At 42.2% G+C, this 27764-nt stretch overlaps 1 protein-coding gene across 24 annotated transcripts in view; it reads right to left on the bottom strand.

The window, feature by feature from the left end:
* The window catches only part of macf1a (microtubule actin crosslinking factor 1a), a 441796-nt gene that overhangs the window by 231830 nt on the left and 182202 nt on the right, over nt 1-27764 (bottom strand). For 7 of the 24 annotated variants that reach the window (XM_061897243.1, XM_061897250.1, XM_061897253.1 and 4 more), the window contains 6 exons: nt 23780-23869; nt 23439-23567; nt 17052-17129; nt 16875-16967; nt 1498-1664; nt 1316-1428 (listed from right to left, as the gene is read on the bottom strand). In XM_061897243.1, coding sequence (XP_061753227.1) covers nt 1316-1428; nt 1498-1664; nt 16875-16967; nt 17052-17129; nt 23439-23567; nt 23780-23869 — 670 coding nt within the window. Of the gene's footprint in view, nt 1-1315; nt 1429-1497; nt 1665-7173; nt 9865-16874; nt 16968-17051; nt 17130-23438; nt 23568-23779; nt 23870-27764 lie in introns of those variants that run through there. The other 17 variants (XM_061897255.1, XM_061897245.1, XM_061897252.1 and 14 more) reach the window with 5 other exon arrangements.

Genomic DNA, 27764 nt, shown 5'->3' with positions numbered 1-27764 from the left:
CATAATATCATCAAAAGTTTCAGAGAATCTCGAAAATTCACTCCAAGTAAGCGGCATGGCCGGAAACCAACAATGAATGACCGCGACCTTCGATCCCTCAGACGGCACTGTATCAAAAACCCACATCAATCTCTAAAGGATATCACCACATGGGCTCAGGAACACTTCAGAACTAAATACAGTTCAATACAAGATAGAGCTCTACTATGCAAAGCGAAAGCCATTTATCAACAACATCCAGAAACGCCACTGGCTTCTCTTGGCCCGAGATCATCTAAGATGGACTGATGCAAAGTGGAAAAAAGTGTTCTGTGGTCTGACGAGTCCACATTTCAAATTGTTTTTGGAAATATTCGACATTGTGTCATCAGGACCAAAGGGGAAGCGAACCATCCAGACTGTTATCAAAGTTCAAAAGCCAGCATCTGTGATGGTATGGGGGTGCATTAGTGCCCAAGGCATGGGTAACTTACACATCTGTGAAGGTATCATTAATGCTGAAAGGTACATACAGGTTTTGGAACAACATATGCCGCAATCTAAGCGCTGTCTTTTTCATGGACGCTCCTGCTTATTTCAGCAAGACAATGCCAAGCCACATTCAAGACGTGTTACAACAGTGTGGCTTCGTAAAAAAAGAATGCGGGCACTTTCCTGGCCCAGACCTGTCTCCCATCGAAAATGGGTGGCGCATTATGGAGTGTAAAATACAACAGCGGAAACCCCGGACTGTTGAACGACTGGAGCTCTACATAAAACAAGAATGGGAAAGAATTCCACTTTCAAAGCTTCAACAATTAGTTTCCTCAGTTCCCAAACCTTTTTTGAGTGTTGTTAAAAGAAAAGGTGATGTAACACAGTGGTGAACATGCCCTTTCCCAACTACTTTGGCATGTGTTGCAGTCATGAAATTCTAAGTTGATTATTATTTGCAAAAAAAAATAAAGTTTATGAGTTTGAACATCACATATGTTGTCTTTATAGCATATTCAGCTTATTATGGGTTGAAAAGCATTTGCAAATCATTGTATTCTGTTTATATTTACATCTAACACAATTTCCCAACTCATATGGAAACGGAGTTTGTAAATTGTCCATCGGTGTGAATGCTGGTTGGTTAATATTTGACCTGTTCGCAGTGTGCCTCGCCTCAAGCAGAACTATAATAAGGTGAAGTGCTACATAAAATGGAGATGGGTGTATTCACAATTGTCTTTGGCCTCAAACCGGACCACATAAAACAAGTGGAAGGCAACAAAGTCTGTGTCTCAGCACTCGGACTGTCCGTCCCTTCATGCAGATGAATGTGTCTCACCCTCAGCGTCCAACAGTCTGGTCACCCCTAGCGACTCTGCAATCTCAAAGGCCTGTTCCAGGTTCTCACGGTTGCCCTGCAGCGACACCACCTCCATGTTGATCAGGTCGGGTCTGAAAAGACACGCGCATTGTGAGGAAGGGTATTCCGGCGACATCCCAGAGCCAACGCGACATACATACCGATATCGGTGCAGCAGAGCGTTGAACATACGTCCGTCGCTCCATGACGAGGAGAAGTTGACACAGCGGAGGCCCGGGTAGCCTTCTGTGGCCTGCTGGCTCCATAGCAGCAGCTTCTCCTTGGCCGTGAGGTCGCCCGACTCGCCGCACACGTAGATCTCGGAAATCTGCGTAAGGGGAGGACATTTGGAGTTAGGGGCTGCTTCAAATCGAGCAAACCAATCGATTCTATATGAATCACGAAAAGTGCGCACAGTCCATAAACATATTAAATGAAAAGGTACACCCAATCAATCAAGAAACATGTACCAGTCGGCATGGCTTTTTGTTACAAGAGGAAGGCTGTTAACCAATCAGCAGATGACAGGGTTTAGCTCCACCTTTTATATACATAATCACTGTGATTGACTTTTGCCAGCAAAAATAGGATTACATAAAAAGCAAAAAAAAATTGGGGGGGGGAATAAATGCGGCTTTTGAGCTTCTAGGGGAGATCAGAGGGACTGGATCCACATGGATGGACAAAAGCCATGTAGGTTCACAGTTAGGATCCACAAATCCTGATCATACAGTGGCCAACAGCAGTAAACATGCAGCAACGTCCAAACACTCCAGAGAAATGATAAAACACTACAAAAATGCAAGTCATTTAAAACATATGGGGGAAAAATGCTGAGAATGTAAAATACAATAAAAAATGAACCCCAAAAACAAGTGCATGGTAGAAATGCTGCAAGTTCACAGAAAAACAAACAAACAACGGACTATGAACAAAAACTTCCATCTACAGTGAAAACTGCTGGAGTACATAAATACTGTACTGTACATAGGGATGGGTACTGTTCACATTTAAACCGAAGGGTCATGGCAGAAGTGCATTGTGGGTCATGTAATGCTAACTGCTAAATGCTACTGCCGTAGCTATTAAAATGAATCATTAAATTGTTGGCGGTAACTTATAAAAACTGAGAAGGGTTGAACAAAAATGGCACCGAAAGGGAAATCACGTACTGCAGATTACAAGCTGGACGTAGTGAAATATGCAGCAGAAAACGACAAGAGGAAGCGGCGCATACCTTTGGAGTTGGCAGAGTTGTTTAGAAGCGACATCGAAGAAGATGATTTCATGGGATTTAGCGATTAGGAGTGACAGATTGTTTGGTCAACGTATAGCATGTTCTATATGTTATAGTTATTTGAATGACTCTTACCATAATATGTTAGGTTAACATACCAGGCACCTTCTCAGTTGGTTATTTATGCCTCATATAACGTACACTTATTCAGCCTGTTGTTCACTATTCTTTATTTATTTTAAATTGCCTTTCAAATGTCTGTTCTTGGTGTTGGGTTTTATCAAAAAGATTTCCCCGAAAAATGCGACTTATACTCCAGTGCGACCTATATATGTTTTTTTTCCTTCTTTATTGTGCATTTTCGGCAGGTGCGACTTATACTACGGAGCAACTTATAATCCAAAAAATACGGTAAAACAAAACTTTGTTTTCAGCACAAACCCGTTCAAGATTTGACATACAAACAGTGTACAACAGTGTAAACGATGGAGAAAAAGGTAAAACGCTGGGGAAGGATGAGTAAAAAAATACAATCTAGACTGGGCTCCTAAGGGGACCCAGTCTGGAGTGGGCAAAAACTTCCTTAGCAAAGCATATAAACATATTACAAAATACATCTCGAGATATCTAGCAAGAGAGGGAAGGGAGTGCGGGGTCATGGTGGGTTCAATCCCAGGGCTCGGGATCGTTATATGTGTGGAGTATGCATGTTCTCCCTGTGACTGCGTGGGGTCCCTCCGGGTACTCCGGCTTCCTCCCACCTCCAAAGACATGCACCTGGGGATAGGTTGATTGGCAACACTAAATTGGCCTGAGTGTGAATGTTGTCTGTTTATCTGTGTTGGCCCTGCGATGAGGTGGTGACTTGTCCAGGGTGTGCCCCGCCTTACGCCTGAATGCAGCTGAGATAGGCTCCAGCACCCCCCGCGACACCCAAAAAAGGGACAAGCGGTAGGAAATGGATGGATGGATGCACGCAAAACACCCTTTAATGGAAACACAGACAAGTCGCAAGTACTTTGTCGACATTTTTGATATATCGCTTTTTTTTCTTCGAAGCATGCACCTGGGGATAGGTTGATTGGCAAAACTAAATTGGCCCTAGTGTGTGAATGTTGTCTGTCTATCTGTGTTGGCCCTGCAATGAGGTGGCAACGTGTCCAGAGTGTATCCCGCCTTCCGCCCGAATGCAGCTGAGATGGGCTCCAGCACCCCCCACGACTCCGAAAGGGACAAGCGGTAGAAGATGGATGGACACAATGGAAACGCAGCTATTGTTGCCAAAGTAACATTTTTAAATCCCATCATCATCATCTGCACTTCATATTGAATATTCCAACACGACATTTGCTTTCACAACAAGCCAGTGAATGTGCATGCAAGCACAGGGGAAATCTGATTAGAAGAGGAAGTGGTGTTATTGTCATGTTCATTATTTAACATAGTTCACATACAAAACCTGTTTCCATATGAGTTGGGAAATTGTGTTAGATGTAAATATAAACGGAATACAATGATTTGCAAATCATTTTCAACCCATATTCAGTTGAATGCACCACAAAGACAACATATTTGATGTTCAAACTCATAAACTTTTTATTTTTGCAAATAATCTTTAACTTTAGAATTTCATGGCTGCAACACGTGACAAAGTAGTTGGGAAAGGGCATGTTCACCACTGTGTTACATCACCTTTTCTTTTAACAACACTCAAAAAAGGTTTGGGAACTGAGGAAACTAATTGTTGAAGCTTTGAAAGTGGAATTCTTTCCCATTCTTGTTTTATGCAGAGCTTCAGTCGTTCAACAGTCCGGGGTCTCCGCTGTGGTATTTTACGCTTCATAATGTGCCACACATTTTCGATAAGAGACAGGTCTGGACTGCAGGCGGCCAGGAAAGTAACCGCACTCTTTTTTTACGAAGCCACGCTCTTGTAACACGTGCTGAATTTGGCTTGGCATTGTCTTGCTGAAATAAGACGGCGCTTAGATGGCAGCATATGTTGTTCCAAAACCTGTATGTACCTTTCAGCATTAATGGTGCCTTCACAGATGTGTAAGTTACCCATGCCTTGGGCACTAATGCACCCCCATACCATCACAGATGCTGGCTTTTGAACTTTGCGTCGATAACAGTCTGGGTGGTTCGCTTCCCCTTTGGTCCGGATGACACGATGTCAAATATTTCCAAAAACTATTTTAAATGTGGACTCGTCAGACCACGGAACACTTTTCCACTTTGCATCAGTCCATCTTAGATGATCTCGGGCCCAGAAAAGCCGGTGGCTTTTCTGGATGTTGTTGATAAATGGCTTTCGCTTTGCATAGTAGAGCTTTAACTTGCACTTACAGATGTAGCGACCAACTGTATTTAGTGCCAGTGGTTTTCTGAAGTGTTCCTGAGCCCATGTGGTTATATCCTTTAGAAATTGATATCGGTTTTTGATACAGTGCCGTCTGAGGGATCGAAGGTCACGGTCATTCAATGTTGGTTTCCGGCCATGCTGCTTACGTGGAGTGATTTCTCCAGATTCTCTGAACCTTTTGATGATATTATGGACCGTAGATGTTGAAATCCCTAAATTTCTTGCAATTGCACTTTGAGAAACGTTGTTCTTAAACTGTTTGACTATTTGCTCACGCAGTTGTGGACAAAGGGGTGTACCTCGCCCCATCCTTTCTTGTGAAAGACTGAGCATTTTTTTGGGAAGCTTTTTTATACCCAATCATGGCACCCACCTGTTCCCAATTTCCCTGCACACTTGTGGGATGTTCCAAAAAAGTGTTTGGTGATCATTCCTCAACTTTATCAGTATTTATTGCCACCTTTCCCCACCTTCTTTGTCACGCATTGCTGGCATTAAATTCTAAAGTTAATGATTATTTGCAAAGAAAAAAAGTTTATCAGTTTGAACATCAAATATGTTGTCTTTGTAGCATATTCAACTGAATATGGGTCGAAAAGGATTAGCAAATCATTGTATTCCGTTTATATTTACATCTAACACAATTTCCCAACTCATATGGAAACAGGGTTTGTAAAAAGTTGCTTGGTACTACGGTGTATTTACAATCTCCAGCTCATCAAGATGTTTGCTTCTGACAACACAAATACAGTACAATAGCATCAACAATTCATTTGACTGCAGTCTGGGCCAAAACACCCCAACATCAGTCAGTTTACTCCACTGCGTGTGACAATACTGTCGTAACAAGCAAACAGAAGCGCCGAACAACCAAGATGGTCTGCTCTGCCACGATTAGAACCGTCGGACAGAGGCAGGAAAACGAGCGCAAAGGCCTTTTAAGAGCTGATAACACACCACAGTACACCAGAGGATAATGACAAAATTGCACAAAGACGGCCCTCAAACAACATGGTGATGTTCGCTACAAATATGTCCAAAGAGAAGCAAGGCTTGTCAGAAACTACCAATGCTAATGTACGGTCACAAATGGAAAACGTCACTCAGTTTAAGTGCATTGAAGGATACAATAGACTAATGTTGCTCTAAAAGATTCATTATTGGACTCCAAAGTAAGCAAAATACAGTGGGGCAAAAAAGTATTTAGTCAGCCACCGACTGTGCAAGTTCTCCCACTTAAAATGATGATAGAGGTCTGTAATTTTCATCATAGATACACTTCAACTGTGAGAGACCGAATGTGGGGGAAAAAAATCCAGGAATTCACATTGTAGGAATTTTAAAGAAATTATTTGTAAATTATGGTGGAAAATAAGTATTTGGTCAACCTTTTAAAGCTCTCACTGATGGAAGGTTTTGGCTCAAAATCTCACGATACATGGCCCCATTCATTCTTTCCTTAACACGGATCAATCGTCCTGTCCCCTTAGCAGAAAAACAGCCCCAAAGCATGATGTTTCCACCCCCATGCTTCACAGTAGGTGTGGTGTTCTTGGGATGCAACTTAGTATTCTTCTTCCTCCAAACACGACGAGTTCTATTTTGGTTCCATCTGACCACATGACATTCCCCCAATCCTCTGCTGTATCATCCATCTATCCATTTTGGTATAAACTCAACTCGTCGTGTTTGGAGGAAGAAGAATACTGAGTTGCATCCCAAGAACACCATACCTACTGTGAAGCATGGAGGTGGAAACATCATGCTTTGGGGCTGTTTTTCTGCTAAGGGGACAGGACGATTGATCCGTGTTAAGGAAAGAATGAATGGGGCCATGTATCGTGAGATTTTGAGCCAAAACCTCCTTCCATCAGTGACAGCTTTGAATGGTTGACCAAATAGTTATTTTCCACCATAATTTACAAATAAATTATTTGAAATTCCTACAATGTGAATTCCTGGATTTTTTTTCACAGTCTGTCTCTCACAGTTGAAGTGTACCTATGATGAAAATTACAGACCTCTGTCATCATTTTAAGTGGGAGAACTTGCACAATCGGTGGCTGACTAAATACTTTTTTGCCCCACTGTATACTGGTTTGAGATTACAAACCTTGTTAAAAAAAACATTGTAGTCTTTAAGATTTCTGGTTTCCTTCTGTAGTTTTGTTGGTAGCCTAATCTTTCCAAAACAATTTAAGCCTCAGACTCCTTTCAACATCAGTAAGCACACACCTGTGACAGATGACTACCGGCAGGCTGTTGCTGCAGCCACTGCGAGCTCTCCATTGTGGGGTCCAACCTCTCAGACGAGTTGCTGGTCGGCGCCCACCAGTCCACCCGACTGGGCGTGGTGACAGTTGTTTCTGGCGATGTCAAGAGGACGTCGCTGGCATAGCCCGACGACCCAAAGAGAGAGGACCTCTCCGGGACGCGGCCCTGTGTACCCAAGTCAAATCCTTCAGCTAAATTTTCTGGAATCCAGGTTTGGTTGAAGATGTCTGCATCAGTTCCTATTTCATCCTCAGATAGCTGGACTTTGAGAATATTTTCTGTGACCGGAAAAGGAGCAGGCGGTTCTTTATGAACCTCCACTTCACGGTCACATCTCCATGCTGGAGAGCCAAAGTCAAAAGGGTAAACAGTCCTCACCACGCAGAGCTTACCGTCCACCTCTCTGATGTGCACCACACCTTTGTGCTCTCCTGCAGAAGTTGCCCCCTCTAATAACTCCTCCCTTTGTCTTTCCCTCCATGTCCTCGCTGCCGACCCGTTGTTATTTTTTTCTTTTCTTTCAAGTATGCTAGGTTTGTCAAGGACCCCATGGACCTTCTCCCGGACCTGACAGACCCTCCCTCCCCCTGGCGTGGTGCTGCCCAGAGCTGGTGCCGTGCTGGTGGTAGTGGTTTGACCCGGGATGCTGGAGACGTCTACGATGCCACTGACGGCATCTTCTTCTCCTGGAAGACAAAATATTCCTCTCCAGACCGGACTGATTTCAGGAAGGCCACTAGGAGAATTTGGGGAATGAGTGGCGCGGTATTCCAGCTTTGGCACCGTTAGATGAGAGCGCACCATAAGGCTGAGATCAGAGTCTAAAGTTTCAACAGCAGCATGCTTTGTCTCATCCTCGGGCTCAAGGCGTCTCTCAGAAACATGCTCTTCCACGCCGACTTTCCCGCTCTTTTTACGTTTTTGTCTACGTCTAAAGCGAAGCCGCCTCTTAGATGAACGCAGTGGACTTCCACTGGATTCCCCCTCTGGCAGAGTTCTGACACAACCCATTGAGCTCCCCATCAGGAAGCCTATTGACTTTTCAAGTTTTACAGCAAAAAACAAAGGACGAAGGCGTTAAGTCGAACTACTTAAGTGACAAATTAGTTATGGAAGTTCCATTTTTCATAAAACCTGACCGACAAGATAGATGCCATCTCTCGAGAAGTGAGTGGAAAATAACCTTTTCCCTCAGCCCATGAATGATTCAGTTGCAGGCATGGTCATCTTTGAGCATCTTCCTCCCAAACCCTGCAGTGTAAACTTGCAGGCAGATGGCGGATGCTTTGCTTGAGCTATTTCTTTTATAGATCCCAGAAGATTTACGCGAGAATCCAAAGACACGAGGACACAGAAGACATGCGTTGAGGAAGGGAACGAATCAGCTTTGAGGGCGGTGTGTGATTCTTCAAAGGCCTTCTTTGAGGCGAGGTGCTGTGTGGTCGTGAGAGCATGTCATCAGGACCTGGCAGGTTTGACAAGTTGAGTGCAGTCAATCTCTGTCTGGAGCATCACAAAAAAAAGTGTTGTTCTATGTTGTGCTTGACAGGATCGTCTTTGAAGTTAGGGCATCCACTCTCATGAACAGGTAAGGTCAGAAAGCACATGTTGCAGAATTAATGATACCTCCCTCGACCGCCGTGACATAGGACAGAGCTCGCAGGAAGAGTCCGGGTGGAAGACGTATTAAAGGTGACGCGGTCAATTACTGGTGTAGTAAATGAAAGCTCAGATTCCCACGGTGCCGAGGCAGCACTGTGTCCTGGTTGGCTGTTAGAGGGAGCCACACAGCCAATAGTAACACAGATTGCAGTCAGGCTCGGCCAATCCTCTCACAGCTTGTTTGGGAGTCAGCTTCTCCTCGTCCTCCCACAGTGTGGTCTCACGTCAGATGCATGCAGGTCATCCACAATCCAACATCTCTGTGGTTAATTCCTTTTCCAAGAAGCATATGGATTGATTTCTAATGCCCAAAAACGGATGCAGACTGTTTACGGCTCTACAGTCCCGAGTCAGCGTTCCTGTCAAGACGGCTGTCATCCATGTCAGGGAGGATAACTCATTCCAGGATAAAGCTTCCCTCTGCAAGTCTGGTCTTCAATAGGTGGTGCAGTGCGACGGCGCAACAGCTGAACGAAGTCCTCGGTTTGCGGGAGACGGGGCTTTTGTGGACTATCAGTTCTGTCTGCTCCCCTAGGCACTTTGTCTCCTAATAGCTCCTCACCGCATCTCATTAGGATCACAGAACTGGTGTCTAAAGCAAGAGATGAAAACAGTGCATCTATTTACTCTGAGCTAATCCAGATCCGGTTCTGGTAGAAGACCCAGTTCATGTTAGAGACGTGCACCTGGAACTGCGCCAGCAGGATTCAGCATCCAATGCCGGGAAGTCTGGAACTTCACCTCGAAGAAGACAGGCGGCGGGGGTGGGCATGGAGACGAGGACCACAAGGCGTCTCCGCCTAAAGACGAGCCAGTCCGCTCGATACGATTGGTGAAAACAACAGGCGTGTGTTTGTGCCTGTCATCCGCTCCGGCACACGAGGGTGTTTCTGGTCTGAGGCCTGCTGATGAAGGCGAGCCGGGAGCTCCGGTGACAGCACACGGCCTGGACGTGACGCCCCTTGCCTGGTTCCCACCCTCTGCTTGCTGGCTTGACACTGGCAGAGAAAAGCTTTTTATCTCCCGGCTGCTGCAGTTTCCCTCTCTCTCGCTTTCTCACACACAAACTAACCCTCCTCCCTCCCTCCCTGTCTCACTCGGCTCGCCTCCTCCTCTTTTCCACTTCCTTGCTACTGCTTCCTTCTCTCTCTCTCTCTCTCTCGCTCGCTCCTCCTCGCCTTTTTATTTAACTGTTAGTCAACCACAACGCACACTTTGGGGCTAAACGCTGCAATGAATGCTTGAATGTTTACATCCATGTTTTATCTGTCAACTGTCAAGGGACTATGAATGCAAAAGTATGCCACCTGTGGTGATAATTCATCATGTGCACCTGATACAAATGATTTTTATGAAACAACGAAGAAAATAATAGAATCCAATGCAGGTGTGGCAATGCATGGTGGATGGAAGAAGACCACAATGTATCGTTTGCTTCCAACAACACAAAAGAAGATGAACGTAGATAACACCAATATGACACCAATGCGTGAACAAATAGTCAAACAGTTTAAGAACAACGTTTCTCAAAGTGCAATTGCAAGAAATTTAGGGATTTCAACATCTACGGTCCATAATATCATCAAAAGGTTCAGAGAATCTGGAGAAATCACTCTACGTAACCGGCATGGCCGGAAACCAACACTGAATGACCGTGACCTTCGATCCCTCTGAAGGCACTGTATCAAAAACCGACATCAATCTCTAAAGGATATCACCACATGGGCTCAGGAACACTTCAGAAAACTACTGTCACTAAATACAGTTCATCGCTACATCTGTAAGTGCAAGTTAAAGCTCTACTATGCAAAGCAAAAGCCATTTATCAACTACATCCAGAAACGCTGCCGGCTTCTTTGGGCCCGAGATCATCTAAGATGGACTGATGCAAAGTGGAAAAGTGTTCTGTGGTCTGACACAATGGTCCCCAACCTTTTTGTATCCGCGGACCGGTCAACGCTTAATAATTTGTCCCGCGGCCACGTCATGAAAAAGGGACGATATGTCATGAAAAAGGGAGGTTTTTGTGGTTGGTGCACTAATTGTAAGTGTATATCGTGTTTTTTATGTTGATTTAATAAAATTAAAAAAAACAACAAATAGGTTTTTTTTTTTTTTTTTAAATGAATTAAAAATTATTCTGCGGCCCGGTACCAATCGGGCCACGGCCCGGTACTGGGCCACGGCCCGGTGGTTAGGGACCACTGGTCTGAAGAGTCCACATTTCATCCTGACCAAAAGGGAAGCGAACCATCCAGACTGTTATCGACACAACACATGGGTAGCTTACAGATCTGTGAAGGCACAATTAATGCTGAAAGGTACATACAGGTTTTGGAACAACATATGCTGTCATCTAAGCGCCGTCTTTTTCATGGACGCCCCTGCTTATTTCAGTAAGACAATGCCAAGCCACATGCAGCACGTGTTACTACAACAGCAAGGCTTCGTAAAAAAAGAGTGCGGGTACTTTCCTGGCCCGCCTGCTGTCCAGACCTGTCTCCCATCGAAAATGTGTGGCGCATTATGAAGCGTAAAATACGACAGCAGAGACCCCGGAATGTTGGAACGACTGAAGCTCTACATGAAAAAAGAATGGGAAAGAATTCCACTTTCAAAGCTTCAACAATTAGTTTCCTCAGTTCCCAAACGTTTATTGAGTGTTGTTGAAAGAAAAGGTGATGTAACACAGTGGTGAACATGCCCTTTCCCAACTACTTTGGCACGTGTTGCAGCCATGAAATTCCAAGTTGATTATTATTTGCAAAAAAAAAAAAAAGTTTATGAGTTTGAACATCAAATATCTTGTCTTTGTAGTGCATTCAACTGAATATGGGTTGAAAAGGATTTGCAAATCATTGTATTCCGTTTATATTTACATCTAACACAGTTTCCCAACTCATATGGAAACGGGGTTTGTAAAGGGCCATATCTGCATTACAGTTGAATACCACCTCTCCTTTAGCACATGACATGTTGGATCACAGGCCTGGCTGGCACTAAGAGGATTGGCAACAACGCAGCAGCGCATGTAGAAAAATCAAAGCGGTTTGCCTCAGCAGCAAGTGTGTGATCGTGCGTGTATCTGCGGTTTCATTGGACTGGAGAATGCACAAGTCGCGGAAGAAGCAGCAATCCGTCAAAAATAACACCCAAAGCATTACAAGTCTTGCATGCACTCAAACATGAGCTCATCGAGAATTTCCAGCCTTCATCAGCTATGCTAGCTTCCTCTGGCGCGATCGAGTGCTTTTCATATAAGACACTGGCCACAAGGTACTTTTGATCAATTATTTAGCTGTTCTCTGGTCAATAGCAGAGGCAGACACATGGCCAGTGAAAGGTTTAAGAGTTTGCATGTTCAAGCAGCTGAAAAAGGCCATTTTGTACCATCCATCCATCTATCTTTTGCCGCTGATCCCCTTTCGGGGTCACGGGAGCCCATCTCAGCTACAATAGAGCGGAAGGCGGGGTACACCCTGGACAAGTCGCTACCTCATCACAGAGCCATATTGCTTCATGTAGAGGTAAACACAACGTGAATGTATTTGCTTCAATGGCTGCTGAGGACAACTCACTAGTTAGCATGCAGTGCGGGCATATATATATGTATATATATACATATATATATATACATATATATATATATATATATATATATATATATATGTATATATGTAAGGGCTGGGCGATATATTGAAATACTCGATATATTGCGGGTTTTGTCTCTGTGCGATATACAAAAAGGACTACCGTATATCGTGATATTCAAGTATACGTTCTCACACAGTTGCTTTTAACTGCGGGAGCATTGCACTACATGCGCTTCCCACTATTTCTTGTTTGTCCTTCTCACAGACTTAAACCAAGCGCACCTTCTTGCTTACGTCACACCTGTGCGATGTCAAACACTCCCGCGGAGCAGACAGGTAGCGACATGGTAACATTAGCTGTGATGCTAACGATGTCAAACACTCCCGCGGAGCAGACAGGTAGCGACATGGTAACATTAGCTGTGATGCTAACGGTGTGGTGCGGGTGGTAATACGAGAGAGAGAAGGCGCGAATCTGGTAACAAATTAAGGAAGAATTAATTCCCAAGAAAAACAACACAGGTTTTATCATCTGGCGGTGGTTTGGCTTCAAGCGGGAAGAGGTTGAACAATTATGCGGCAAAAGCGTTGTTACAAAAAGTAGCACCACTGCTAATGTAGCATCATTTGAAAAGTCACCCGTTAGAGAATAAGGAGTGCTTGAAACTCTGCATGTCAACATCTCCGTTTGGTGCCACATCAACAAAATGCCGAAGCAACCGTTTCCAGAGCAACACCGTATGAAAAAAATAGTCAACAACAGGAGATAACGTCCGCAGGAACCTACCACATAGCAAAGGACATACACTATTTGATTTCCTATTATGCAGCTCATTTTTATTTGACAGTTATTGAAATATCTTGTGTGACATCATGCACAAAAGAGCACTTTATTTGTTTTAAACTATTGTAGTGGCGATCTGTACAAAAAGTGCAGTTTAATCTAGTGTTGTTTTGATGTGACATCATGCACAAAAGTGCACTAATAGCTTGTTTTAAAATGTCTCTGAAAATCTTGTACTTTCTGTTTTGGAAATGACATGAATGTTTGTGCCACTGCTTAATAACTCTTTAATAAATACTGTTTCGGTCAATTGACTTAGTTGTGATTTCCTTCTCTGCATGAAAGTTTAAAAGGAGCATATATTAATGCAGTATGAACAAGATTTTTTTAAAGTAGACACATAGAATCATCATACTGCTGTGATTACATGCATCAAGTGTTCATTCAAGGCTAAGGCAAAATATGGAGATATATATCGTGTATCGTGACATGGCCTAAAAATATTGAGATATTAATAAAAGGCCATATCGCCTAGCCCTATATATACACATATTATATATAATTAAACGGATTTTGCAGACAAAATATTCAGGAAGGAGAGACCTCATTCTTAGCCTGGTTCTTAACAGAAATATGTCTTAAGAGCAGCCATGGCCCACATGTTTGTATAATTAGCTCACCATTCAAGCTGTGTTCATAATTTCCATGACTACGACCACACTGGACGTCTAAATAACCCCCCCCCACTTTCCTGCACTCTAACTCACTGCCTTCTGCTGAGTCACGCAAGCGCCAGCTGAGGTTGTCCTGCGCTACCGTTCCTGCAGCAACCCGGTGTCACCTTGTCTGAGGACACAGCACCACGGACTGGAGGCAGGACTTCTCGACTGCAAAACTAGAATGGTCGGTACTTTTTTGGCACCGACCAAATCCTAACAATCCTACCCTTGCACCGATTCACGTAAGTTCTAACGACACCAACTTAGGGTACCTGGGTTGCGTGTGACGTCACACACTTTGGCACTCCAGCAGCACTGAGAGTGGACTCTGCCAAAATCACCTCTAGGTAATGTTGCAATTTTCAATGACAACAAAGCAATTGACTCAAAAATCACTCCAACGTAAGTAAAGTAAGGCTTTACTTTTTCCTAAGATGTGTTAGCTTGATGCTAATATACATTGGCTTTGCTATTGACATGCTACTGATTGTTGGGTTGCGTGTGACGTCACACACTTTGGCACTCCGGCAGCACTGAGAGTGGACTCTGCCAAAATCACCTCTAGGTAATGTTGCAATTTTCAATGACAACAAAGTAATTGACTCAAAAATCACTCCAAAGTAAGCAAAGTAAGGCTCTACTTTTTCCTAAAATGTGTTAGCCTGATGCTAATATACATTGGCTTTGCTATTGACATGCTACTGATTAGCATAATTGGTTTTACATGGCGATCTCGAAGTCTCAAAATGTGTTCATAAAAAAGACGACAACTACGATGACACTTAGCTGGTGTGTCCTAAGTGAAATACTTACAGCATTGACACTTTTAAGGGCACAACCAAAGACTGAAATGACAACCATGAATTGATCAACGTGGACCCCGACTGAAACAAGTTGAAAAACTTATCCGTTAAGTGGTCAATTGTATGGCTAATATACATTGGCTTTGCTATTGACATGCTACTGATTAGCATTAACGATTTTACATGGTGATTTCAACGCCTCAAAATGTGTTTATTAAAAAAGACGATAACTACGATGACAGTTAGCTGGTGTGTCCTTTGTGCAATACTTACACTATTGACACTTTTTAGGGCACAATCAAAGACTGAAATGACTACCATGAATTGATTAACGTGGACCCCGACTTAAACAAGTTGAAAAACTTATCCGTTAAGTGGTCAATTGTATGGCAAATAAACATTGGCTTTGCTATTGACATGCTACTGATTAGCATTAACGATTTTACATGGTGATTTCAACGCCTCAAAATGTTTTTATTAAAAAAGACGATAACTACGATGACAGTTAGCTGGTGTGTCCTTTGTGCAATACTTACACTATTGACACTTTTTAGGGCACAATCAAAGACTGAAATGACTACCATGAATTGATTAACGTGGACCCCGACTTAAACAAGTTGATAAACTTATTCGGGTGTTACCATTTAGTGGTCAATTGTACAAAATATGTACTGTGCTGTGCAATCTACTAATAAAAGTTTCAATCAATCAATCAAAAGCCAACATAAACTATACAGTATTATCGTAACGTCTCGGGGCGGCGTGGCGCAGTGGGAGAGTGGCCGTGCGCAACCCGAGGGTCCCTGGTTCAATCCCCACCCAGTCACGTCCGTTGTGTCCGGAGCAAGACACTTAACCCTTGCTCCTGATGGGTGCTGGTTAGCGCCTTGAATGGCAGCTCCCTCCATCAGTGTGTGAATGTGTGCGTGAATGGGTAAATGTGGAAGTAGTGTCAAAGCGCTTTAAGTACCAAGAAGGTAGAAAAGCGCCGTACAACCCATTTATCATTATCTTGGACTTGCAACTGTAATTGAGACTTAAAACAAGATACAACAACTGGACAAAAGTTACCATATTCAGCTCATTTTTAAATGTTGCAATAAAAAATGTATTCTGTTATAAAAAAAACAATTAATATGTGTTAACACACATAAACTTACTGAATATTAGTACCATAGAGCAGTGGTTCTCAAATGGGGGTACGCGTACCCCTGGGGGTACTTGAAGGTATGCCAAGGGGTACGGGAGATTTTTTTTAAATATCGTAAAAATAGCAGCAATTCAAAAATCCTTTATAAACATATTTATTGAATAATACTGCAACAAAATATGAATGTAAGTTCATAAACTGTGAAAAAAAATAGAACAATTCAGTGTTGACAGCTAGATTTTTTGTGGACATGTTCCATAAACATTGATGTTAAATATTTCTTTTTTTTGTTGGTGAAATGTTTAGAATGAAGTTCATGAATCCAGATGGATCTCTATTACAATCCCCAAAGAGGGCACTTTAATTTGATGATTACTTCTATGTGTAGAAATCTTTATTTATAATTGAACCACTTGTTTCTTTTTCAACAAGTTTTTAGTTATTTTTACATCTTTTTTTCCAAATAGTTCAGGAAAGACCACCACAAATGAGCAATATTTTGCACTGTAATACAATTTAATGAATCAGAAACTGATGACATAGTGCTGTATTTTACTTCTTTATCTCTTTTTTTTCAACCAAAAATGCTTTGCTCTTATTAGGGGGTACTTGAATTAGAAAAATGCTCACAGAGGGTACATCAAAAAAGGTTGCGAACCACAGCCATAGAGTACCACGGTTCAAAGGTAAACAGTACCCATCCCTAGCAACAGCGATTGACAACTACTTTAAAGATTCATACAAAACAGAAACATTGATGTCAGCCATTTAGTCATAATGACTTCATCCGTTGATCTCGTTAGCCAATTAAAAGATGTGTCTGCAAGTCCCTGATGCCTATTAAGTCCTTCTAATGCACAACTAATACAATTTATGTCCGCGTTCGACGTCGACATCCCTTGTATTTGCTTTCAATGTTCAAATGAATGATTACAAGAAGCCAACACAGACCTGGAAGTGAAGGATGATGGTCCAGATGAGACCCAGTGTGAGTTTAGGGTTTCCGTCGGTGATGTCATCGTTCCTGATGTTGACAAGTTTGACCTGGAAGAGAGCATGCAGGCGCAGTTAAAACGTGAGGCCTGTGGCTTCGATAAGAGGGTTTGAACAAGCAAAGTGGAAACGTACCTGTCTCTGCTTCAGGAAGTCCAGTGCGATTTGGACATTCTGCAGTCGATGAAATCTCATACGGCCTTTCTCCCGGGGCTGCAACACAACGCCAAACGAGTCACAACACGAGTCAGCGGTTTCCGGTGAGATTAAGTGCGTCGTCGTGGTGAAAACATGCTGAGGACCACAACAAACTGGTCGAGGAAGAAAAAAATGCACACTCCACGCCAAACCGTGTAACAAACACACGGACGCGAGAGAGAAGACAACATTCTAACTGAACAAAACACACAGGATTAGTCCACATGCGTGTTTCTGGTGACACGTTCACTTGGCATCAAACTGTGACTTGTTAAAGGGGAACATTATCACCAGAGCTATGCAAGCGTCAATATTTACCTCGATGTTGCAGAAAAAAGACCATGTATTTTTTTAACCGATTTCCAAACTCTAAATGGGTGAATTTTGGCGAATCAAACGCCTTTCTGTTTATCAGTCTTGTAGCGATGACGTCAGAACGTGACGTCACCGAGGTAAAACACCCTCCATTTTCATTTTCACATTACAAACACCGGGTCTCAGCTCTGTGATTTTCCGTTTTTTCGACTATTTTTTGGAACCTTGGAGACATCATGCCTCGTCGGTGTGTTGTCGGAGGGTGTAACAACACTAACAGGGAGGGATTCAAGTTGCACCACTGGCAAGAAATCTGCCGCCAGACCCCAATTGGATGTGCCAGAGTGTCTGCACATTTTACTGGCGATGATAAGACGGACATGGCACAGAGATGTATGGATAACCTGCAGATGCATTTGCAACGAATAAGTCAACGAAATCACAAAGGTGAGTTTTGTTAGTGTTGACTTATGTGCTAATCAGACATATTTGGTCGCAGCATGACTGCCAGCTAATCGATGCCAACATGCTACGCTAATCGATGCTAACATGCTATTTACACTAGCTGTATGTACATTTGAAACTAGATACCCACATTTAATGCGAAACAAACACTTACCAATCGACGGATTTAAGTTGCTCCAGTGTCACAAGATGCGAAAGTCCTGATCGTTTGGTCCGCACATTTTACAAGCGATGCTAATAAGGCAGCCATGCTATGGGCCACTTCATTAGGTACACCCATGCTATGGCCGAATAGCGTCAATAGCTATTCGCTCAATAGTTTCAGTTTCTTCTTCAATTTCATTTCCGCTATCTGCCTCCATACTCCGACCATCTGTTTCAATACATGCGTAATCTGTTGAATCGCTTAAGCCGCTGAAATCCGAGTCTGAATCCGAGCTAATGTCGCTATATCTTGCTGTGGTAACCACCATGTTGTTTGTATTGGCAGCACTGTATGACGTCACAGGGAAATGGACATTCGCATTGCTATTGGCGAAAATCAAGAACTTTAAAGCTTTTTTTAGGGATATACCGGGAGGTGTAAATTTTTTTTTAAAACTTCGAAAAATAAAACAAGCCACTGGGAACTGATTTTTATTGTTTTTAACCCTTTTGAAATTGTGATAATGTTCCCCTTTAAAGTTCCTCATTGAAAGACACGTTAACACTCTGGAGGTTGGGGAATGCATGTCCAGCATTAGCTGTTGGCAGATTCATGAAAACAAATAGAAAATACCAACATGCAAAATACCAGATTAGTCGCGATTCCTATTTAAAACGATTCTTAATCAGTCCTCCAATCTGTCCTGTCTAGCCACTCAGGCAAATCACATTGTTGATGTAGATCAGGGTGTGACGACCGGGTTGCATCGTGATGCAGAGTTTGTTCTCCCTGGATTGCAGATCGGGCTTCGGACACAACGTGTAGGTAGGACAAATGATTTATTTAGAAATAAATCATACGGTAACAAAGAAAAACGTGCTCATAGCACTTAGGGCAGAAACTAAAGGAGCTAGCGTGGGAGCTAGAAGGAAAAAGGGCCAAGCGTGGAAGCTAGCAGGTACAGAGCAGGAAAAGAACATCGTCATCTGTTGTATGAAACAAACTAGGAAGCCAGACTGAGTGAGGCTAGGGCATGGACTAAATAGCCCTCTGATTAGTGCCCGGGCAACAGGTGCGCGTCCCGAACACTAACCAGAGGCAGGTTAATGTAATTGGCCGTCATGGCAACTGAGACACACTAACTCAAAAGGTGCTGTAAACAAAAGTGAACATAAATAAACTATGATCCGGGCAGCGGATCATAACACAGGGGGGACAAACTCATTTTAGCTCAAGGGCCGCATTAAGAATAATCTATTCCCACGAAGGCCGTACTGGTAAAAATCATGGCATAATAACTGAAAAATAAAGACAACTTCAGATTCTTTTCTTTGTCTCACTTTGGCCAAAAATAGAACAAGTATATTCTGAAAATGTACAAACTACAAATAATCCTCTTGGCAAAACACTTGAGGAAAAAAATTGGTGTCGTTTAAACAAAAAAGGTCTTTGGGTGTTTTCTATTGGGGCTACACCCCGCGACCCCAAAGGGAATAAGGGGTAGAAAATAGATGGATGGATGGATGGATACTCTGGAATGCCCTCCAGGTAACATTTAGAGATGCTACCTCAGTAGAAGCATTTAAGTCCCATCCTAAAACTCATTTGTATACGCTAGCCTTTAAATAGACCCCTTTTCAGACCAGTTGATCTGCCGTTTCTCTTCTTCGTGGAGGGAGAGGGGCACAGTTTCGGTCACCACAGATGACGCGCAGGGTGGACCGCTCGTCTATGCATCGGTTTGGGACGTCTCTGCATTGCTGACCTGTCTCCGCTCGGGATGGTCTCCTGCTTGCCCCACTATGGACTGGACTCTATTATGTTGGATCCACTATGGACTGGACTCTCACTATTATGTTATATCCACTATGGACTGGACTCTCACACTATTATGTAAGATTCACTATAGGCTGGACTCTCGCTATTATGTAAAATTCAATATGGACTGGACTCTCACACTATTATGTTAGATCCACTATGGACTGGATTCACACTATTATGTTAGATCCACAATGGACCGGACTCTCACTATTATGTTAGATCCTCTATGGACCGGACTCTCCCTATTATTTTAGATCCACTATGGACCGGACTCTCACTTTTATGTTAGATCCACTATGGACCGGACTTTCACTATTATGTTAGATCCACTATGGACCGGACTCTCACTATTATGTTAGATCCACTATGGACTGGACTCTCACTATTATGTTAGATCCACTGTGGACTGGACTCTCACTATTATGTTAGATCCACTATAGACCGGACTCTCACTATTATGTTGGATCCACTATGGACTGGACTCTCTCACTATTATGTTAGATCCACTATGGACTGAACTCTCAAACTATTATGTAAGATCCACTATAGGCTGGACTCTCGCTATTATGTAAGATCTCTCACTATTATGTTAGATCCACTATGGACTGTACTCCAAACTATTATGTAAGATCCACTATAGGCTGGACTCTCACTATTATGTTAGATCCACTTTGGACTGGACTCTCACACTATTATGTAAGATCCACTATAGGCTGAACTCTCGCTATTATGTAAGATCATCTATGGACTGGACTCTCACTATTTTGTTAGATCCACTATGGACTGGACTCTCACTATTATGTAAGATCCACTATGGACTGGACTCTCACTATTATGTTTGATCCACTATGGACTGGACTCTCACTATTTTGTTGGATCCACTATGGACTGGACTCTCACTATTTTGTTAAATCCACTATGGACTGAACTCTCTCACTATTATGTTAGATCCACTATGGACTGGACTCTCACTATTTTGTTAAATCCACTATGGACTGAACTCTCTCACTATTATGTTAGATCCACTATGGACTGGACTCTCACTATTATGTTAGATCCACTATGGCCTGGACTCACAATATTATGCAACATCCACTTGACTTCCATTGCACCACATCTGCGGTCCCCTCCAAGGTTTCTCATTGTCCCATTGGGTTGAGTTTTTTCTTGCTCGGGATTTCGGGCTATATAAGTAAACATTGATTGATTGAGGATTGAAAAACACCATGAAGAACACAATGAACTTAGACTTTGTCTCAGTGCTTTTACAAAGCCATTAAACTTTGAGCCCTTCCTGTTGAGCATTCTAACGTTGGCAAAACGAAAGGTAAAAAGTAGACCAAAAAATGTATCACAGTAGCAATGTAACATCTATGTCGTACCACTAGATGGAGCCCGCGTACCACAATTTGAGAATGACTGCTCCATTACATACAATTAAAGGCCTACTGAAACCCACTACTACCGACCACACAGTCTGATAGTTTATATATCAATGATGAAATATTAACATTGCAACACATGCCAATACGGCCGGGTTAGTTTACTAAATTGCAATTTTAAATTTCCCGCGAAGTGTCGTGTTGAAAACGTCGCGATATGATGACTCGTATGATCACGCGTGCGTTTGACGTCTCGGGTTGTAGCGGACATTATTTTCCAGCCCGATCCAAGCTATAAGAAGTCTGCTTTAATCGCATAATTACACAGTATTCTGGACATCTGTGTTGCTGAATCTTTTGCAATTTGTTCAATTAATAATGGAGGAGTCAAAGTAGAAAGATGGAGTTGGGAAGCTTTTAGCCTTTAGCCACACAAACACAGTCGATGTTTCCTTGTTTAAAATTCCCGAAGATGAAGTTTTACTATGGATCAGAGCGGTCAAGCAAACATGGATCCCGACCAAATGTCAACCGGCAGTTTTCGGTGAGAAAATTGTGGTAATAAGTCACCTCTTACCAGAGAAATCAAAGGAGCTTCCGTCTTGCTGCAGCTGTGTGACTTCCCTCAGAGACTTTGGCGTCAACACACCCGTGGCCACACCCCTCCGACTTTCAGGTACTTTTATAATCTCACTAAAAGACTAGTAACACAATAGGCAGATAAGGGATTTTCCAGAATTATCCTAGTAACTGTGTCTAACATCTGAATCGCTCTCACTGCCCTCGACTTTTTTTTTTTTTGTCTAGTCCATCCATCCATCTATCCACCATCTTACGCTTATCCGAGGACGGGTCGCGGGGGCAGCAGCCTAAGCAGGGAAGCCCAGACTTCCCTCTCCCCAGCCACTTCGTCTAGCTCTTCCCGGGGGATCCCGAGGCGTTCCCAGGCCAGCCGGGAGACATAGTCTTCCCAACGTGTCCTGGGTCTTCCCCGTGGCCTCCTACCAGATGGACGTGCCCTAAACACCTCCCTAGGGAGGCGTTCAGGTGGCATCCTGACCAGATGCCCGAACCACCTCATCTGGCTCCTCTCCATGTGGAGGAGCAGCGGCTTTACTTTGAGCTCCTCCCGGATGACAGAGCTTCTCACCCTATCTCTAAGGGAGAGCCCTGCCACCCGGGGGAGGAAACTCATTTCGGCCGCTTGTACCCGTGATCTTATCCTTTCGGTCATGACCCCAAGCTCATGACCATAGGTGAGGATGGGAATGTAGATCGACCGGTAAATTGAGAGCTTTGCCTTCCGGCTCAGCTCCTTCTTCACCACAACGGATCGGTACAACGTTCGCATTACTGAAGACGCCGCACCGATCCGCCTGTCGATCTCACGATCCACTCTTCCCCCACTCGTGAACAAGACTCCTAGGTACTTGAACTCCTCCACTTGGGGCAGGGTCTCCTCCCCAACCCGGAGATGGCACTCCTCCCTTTTCCGGGCGAGAACCATGGACTCGGACTTGGAGGTGCTGATTCTCATTCCGGTCGCTTCACACTCGGCTGCGAACCGATCCAGTGAGAGCTGAAGATCCCGGCCAGATGAAGCCACCAGGACCACATCATTTTTCTAGTCCTTCACTCTAAATTTCCTCATCCACAAATCTTTCATCCTCGCTCAAATTAATGGGGAAATTGTTGCTTTCTCGGTCCGAATCGCTCTAGCTGCTGCTGGCCATGATTGTAAACAATGTGAGGATGTGAGGAGCCCTACAAGCAGTGACGTCACACGCACATCGTCTGCTACTTCCGGTAAAGGCAAGGCTTTTTTATTAGCGACCTAAAGTTGCGAACTTTATCGTCTATATTCTCTACTAAATCCTTTCAGCAAAAATATGGCAATATCGCGAAATTATCAAGTATGACACATAGAATGGACCTATCCCCGTTTAAATAAGAAAATCTCATTTCAGTAGGCCTTTATGGATGTAATGATGTGAAAATGAAACATTTGAAGTTTGTTTCCTGCATGCACATTCCTGTCATAGGAATCATCCTCTTATGAGGAAATGGCTTGTTATCCACGCGTCACTCTCATGCAGTTCCACCTACAAGGCCAGAGCGTGAGGTTGTGGGGTCAGGGGTCAAAAGTGTCGGATTAGCACAGCGTGAGGGCGGAGACATTAAGGACTCCCAACGTACTCCCTGAGCTCCTTTATCATCCTCATCGTCATCATTGTCATCAGCGCCACACTCCTCTCCTGTGAGCGGGATGAGAGGTGGCGCCCGTGAGGCGTACGCCTTTCTCAGGAGGGGAGCGCTTCTCTGTTGCTACAGCAACGGCAGGGCGGGGAGGGAGGCAGGAGAAGATGAATGAGAGAAGGAATTAATCACAAAGCGGCGAGCACACGCCTGGACCTCCAAACTTAAGTGATGATGGGAAGTCACATGACGAGCTACTCTGCGTGACCTCACTGTGTGTGTGTGTGTGTGTGTGTGTGTGTGTGTGTGTGTGTGTGTGTTTGTGTGTGTTATATCCATACCAGGGTGACGCCAGAAAGGACTTCCAGCAAGGAGATCAAGTTGTGTCCATCTCTCAGGTCCTCATAGAGGTCAGTGATGTGCTTCCTCACCTGCGGTGTGAGAGGAGGGGACAGGAAGAAAAAGGTAATTATTCATGATTGCACGTTCGTGGTGCTGTTGACCTGACATGTCACGCCGACCGGCCAATGACAGTTGCCAGGGCAACAAGCAGTGACGTGATGATGACCCAGCAGGATAAACAGCGAGGCGAGCAGTCAGGGCATGTTTTTCATTTGGACGTGGAAAAGGGGGAAATCAGATGATGTCGGATTTTAGGCACCGAGATCAGGGCGGTCGAGGAAGACAGGCAGACCTGCGTCACAGCTGGTTTTTCTGCATTGCCTAATAAAACTTCTGCTGCAGTCCGGACCGCAAAACTGTAAAGCTGTAGCACCGCTTCTCACCACAGGAGGCCGACAAAGTCAAGGCCGTGCCAAACTAAAAAATTGACTTTTTCATTTAAACCAGTGGCCCCCAACCACCCGATTGGTACCGGGCCTCAGAAGAATTTTTAATAATAAAAAAAATAATATATATATATATTTTTTTAATTAAATCAACATAAAAAACACAATATACACTTACAATTAGTGCACCAACCACAAAAACATCCCTTTTTCATGACAAAAACGTCCCTTTTTCATGACGAAGAAGAAAAAAAATAAATAAATAATAGAAAAAATTTAAAAAAGGAGAGGACCACAAATGTGGGCAACCCCCCCAGGGGACCGAAAACAATCCCTCTTTAAATTTGAGGGAAACATCAAAGACGGTAAAAGAGCAGCGCTGATGCAACAAGCCACTTCTACATACAGCTATGAATAAAAAATGAATGAACACTTGATGCATATGATTACAGCAGTATGATGATTCTATGTGTCTACATTAGGGCTGGGCGATATGGCCTTTTATTAATATCTCGATATTTTTAGGCCATGTCACGATACACGATATATATCTCGATATTTTGCCTTAGCTTTGAATAAAGACTTGATGCATATAATCGCAGCAGTATGATGATTTTATGTGTCTACATTAAAACAATCTTCATACTTTAAATGTGAGGGAAACATCAAAGATCACAAAGGACATCAAAGACAGTAAAAGAGCAACGCTGATGCAACCAGCCACTTCTACATACAGCTATGAATAAAAAATGAATGAACACTTGATGCATATAATCCCAGCAGTATGATGATTTTATGTGTCTACATTAGGGCTGGGCGATATGGCCTTTTATTAAGATCTCAATATTTTTAGGCCATGTCACGATACACGATATATATCTCGATATTTTGCCTTAGCTTTGAATAAAGACTTGATGCATATAATCACAGCAGTATGATTATTCTATCTGTCTACTTTAAAACATTCTCCTTCATACTGCATTAATAGATGCTCATTTTAAACTTTCATGCAGAGAAAGAAGTGTATTTATTAAACAGTTATTAAGCAGTGGCACAAACATTCATGTCATTTCAAAACAGAAAGTACAAGATTGTCAGAGACATTTTAAAACAAGCTATTAGTGCACTTTTGTGCATGATGTCACTAAGATGACATATCAAAACCACACTAAATTAAAGTGCACTTTTTGTACAGAACGCCACAACAATAGTTTCAAACAAATAAAGTGCACTTTTGTGCATGATGTCACACAAGATATTTCAATAACTGTCAAATAAAAATGAGCTGCATAATAGGAAATCAAATCGTGTATGTCCTTCGCTATGTGGTAGGTTACTGCGGACAGCATCTCCTTCTGTTGTTGACTATTTTTTTTCCATACAGTGTTGATGTGGAAATGGTTGCTTTGGCATTTTGTTGGTGTGGCACCGGCCGGAGATGTTGACATGTGGAGTTTCAAGCACTTTTCATTCTCTAGCGGGTGACTTTTCAAATGGTGCTACACAGTAAAAGTGCAGTAGCAACGCTTTAGCCGCATACTTGTAAAACTTCTTCCTGTTTGAAGCCAAGCCACCGCCAGACGATGGGCTCCCTGCTGTTTTTCTTGGAAATTAATTATTCCTTCATTTGTTACCACACCGCGAGCATCACAGCTAACTTCACCATGCCGCTACCTCTCTGCTCCGTGAGGGCGTATGTAAGAAGGTGCGCTTGTTTTATGTCTCAGTGAGAAGGAGAGACAAGAGTGAGAAGATCCTATAGTGTAATGCCCCGCAGCTAAAAGCAACTGCGTGAGAACGTATACTCGAATATCACGATATAGTCATTTTCTATATCGCACAGAGACAAACCCGCGATATATCGAGTATTTTTGATATATCGCCCAGCCCTAAGTACACCTTTCAAAAATAAGGCATTAACTCATGTGATTAAGCACAACTAATTGCCACATTAATTATAAATATACGCAGACCAAACAAAAAAAAAAACAGTCAGTGCTTGGGTCAATGCAGTAAAAAGATGAGGGATTTCTTTCCACAATACCCAATAAATGCTCTCTACATGAAACAAGTTCTGAGCAAATGAATGATGGATGATCACATGAAACATTTTGAAAGAATGTCAAAATGACACGGTACGATATTTTTGTGGTATGTGTAAAAAGTTATATAGCTATATAGTGTGTAAAATAAAATGGCAGGAATGTTTAGGTTAAAAACACTTACTGTAATTAAACACAAACATAATGTTATAAGGTTCAATATTTATTGCTACAAAAATGTATTTTTAAGTGCAAAGAATTATACACTGTTTAAATATTAAAAAACAAGATTGTTTCACTTCCGTGTTCGGATTACAGTTAAGGTGCAGTGATAACAGACACACATAAGTGTGTGTATATATATATATATATACACATATATATATATATATATATACATATATATATATATATGTATATATATATATATATATACATATATACATACATACATACATATATACATACATACACAGATACACACATATATATATACACACACACACACATATATGTATATGTATAAACACATAAATGTATACATATAAATACTCAAATATATATACACATGTATATATATTATTTATAAATGATAAATATAATTTATTCTAATGATATACAAATATAATACATATGTTAGTAATATATATGTAAATTAAACATAATATGAATATTATATTAATATATATAATATATACACATTATAATACATATATATATGTATATATATTAGACACAATTTTGATTATATACAGTATATATACATATATATATGTATTTATATACACAGTATATGTAAAGATATATTTATTGTATATATATGACATAATATATATATATATATATATAAATATATATATAAAAAATATATACACAAAAAATTATATGTATTATAAAATAATTATACTTAAAAAATATATATATATATGCTACCAATAACAAAAATATAATAAAAACATTTGCTTGAGATAAAAAGACAAAAAAGTATGGCTGATGTGATGTTATATGTGATATTATAGTGATATGATGTACATACTGTACCTGAACCTGATTATGTAATATGTCATCACACTTCAGCAAAGTGACATTTTAAGTCTTTGGCTTTTTGACACCACCACCACAGAAACAATGGAGACAGAGTTGAGCATGTATTGATGACCATAAAAATCTTGGTCCTGGCTACTCAGTACAATATCCTCCCTCGAGCAATCATCCTGTGATGTGGACTATTGTGTTTTGCATGACAGGGCTTTTACTTCCACAAAATGACTGACATATAGGGGACGTTGGCTCTTAGGGAAAAATGACTCTCAACAATAGTGAATTGATAACGGAACGAAAGTGAGAAAATAAAAATTTGTCCGTGAAGATAGTTGTCATTTTACAAATATTAAATCAATGAAAATAAATGTCAAGATAGAAGTCATACTATTAGGAGAAAACAAAGTCAGAATGTTACAGGGCCAGTCGTAAAATTACGCAGATTGAGAACAAAG

This window comes from Nerophis ophidion, linkage group LG04 (genome assembly GCF_033978795.1).
Source record: "Nerophis ophidion isolate RoL-2023_Sa linkage group LG04, RoL_Noph_v1.0, whole genome shotgun sequence".
Lineage (NCBI taxonomy): Eukaryota > Metazoa > Chordata > Actinopteri > Syngnathiformes > Syngnathidae > Nerophis > Nerophis ophidion.
Note: the sequence above shows the minus strand (reverse complement) of the source record. Positions and strands in the feature narration are given on the sequence as shown.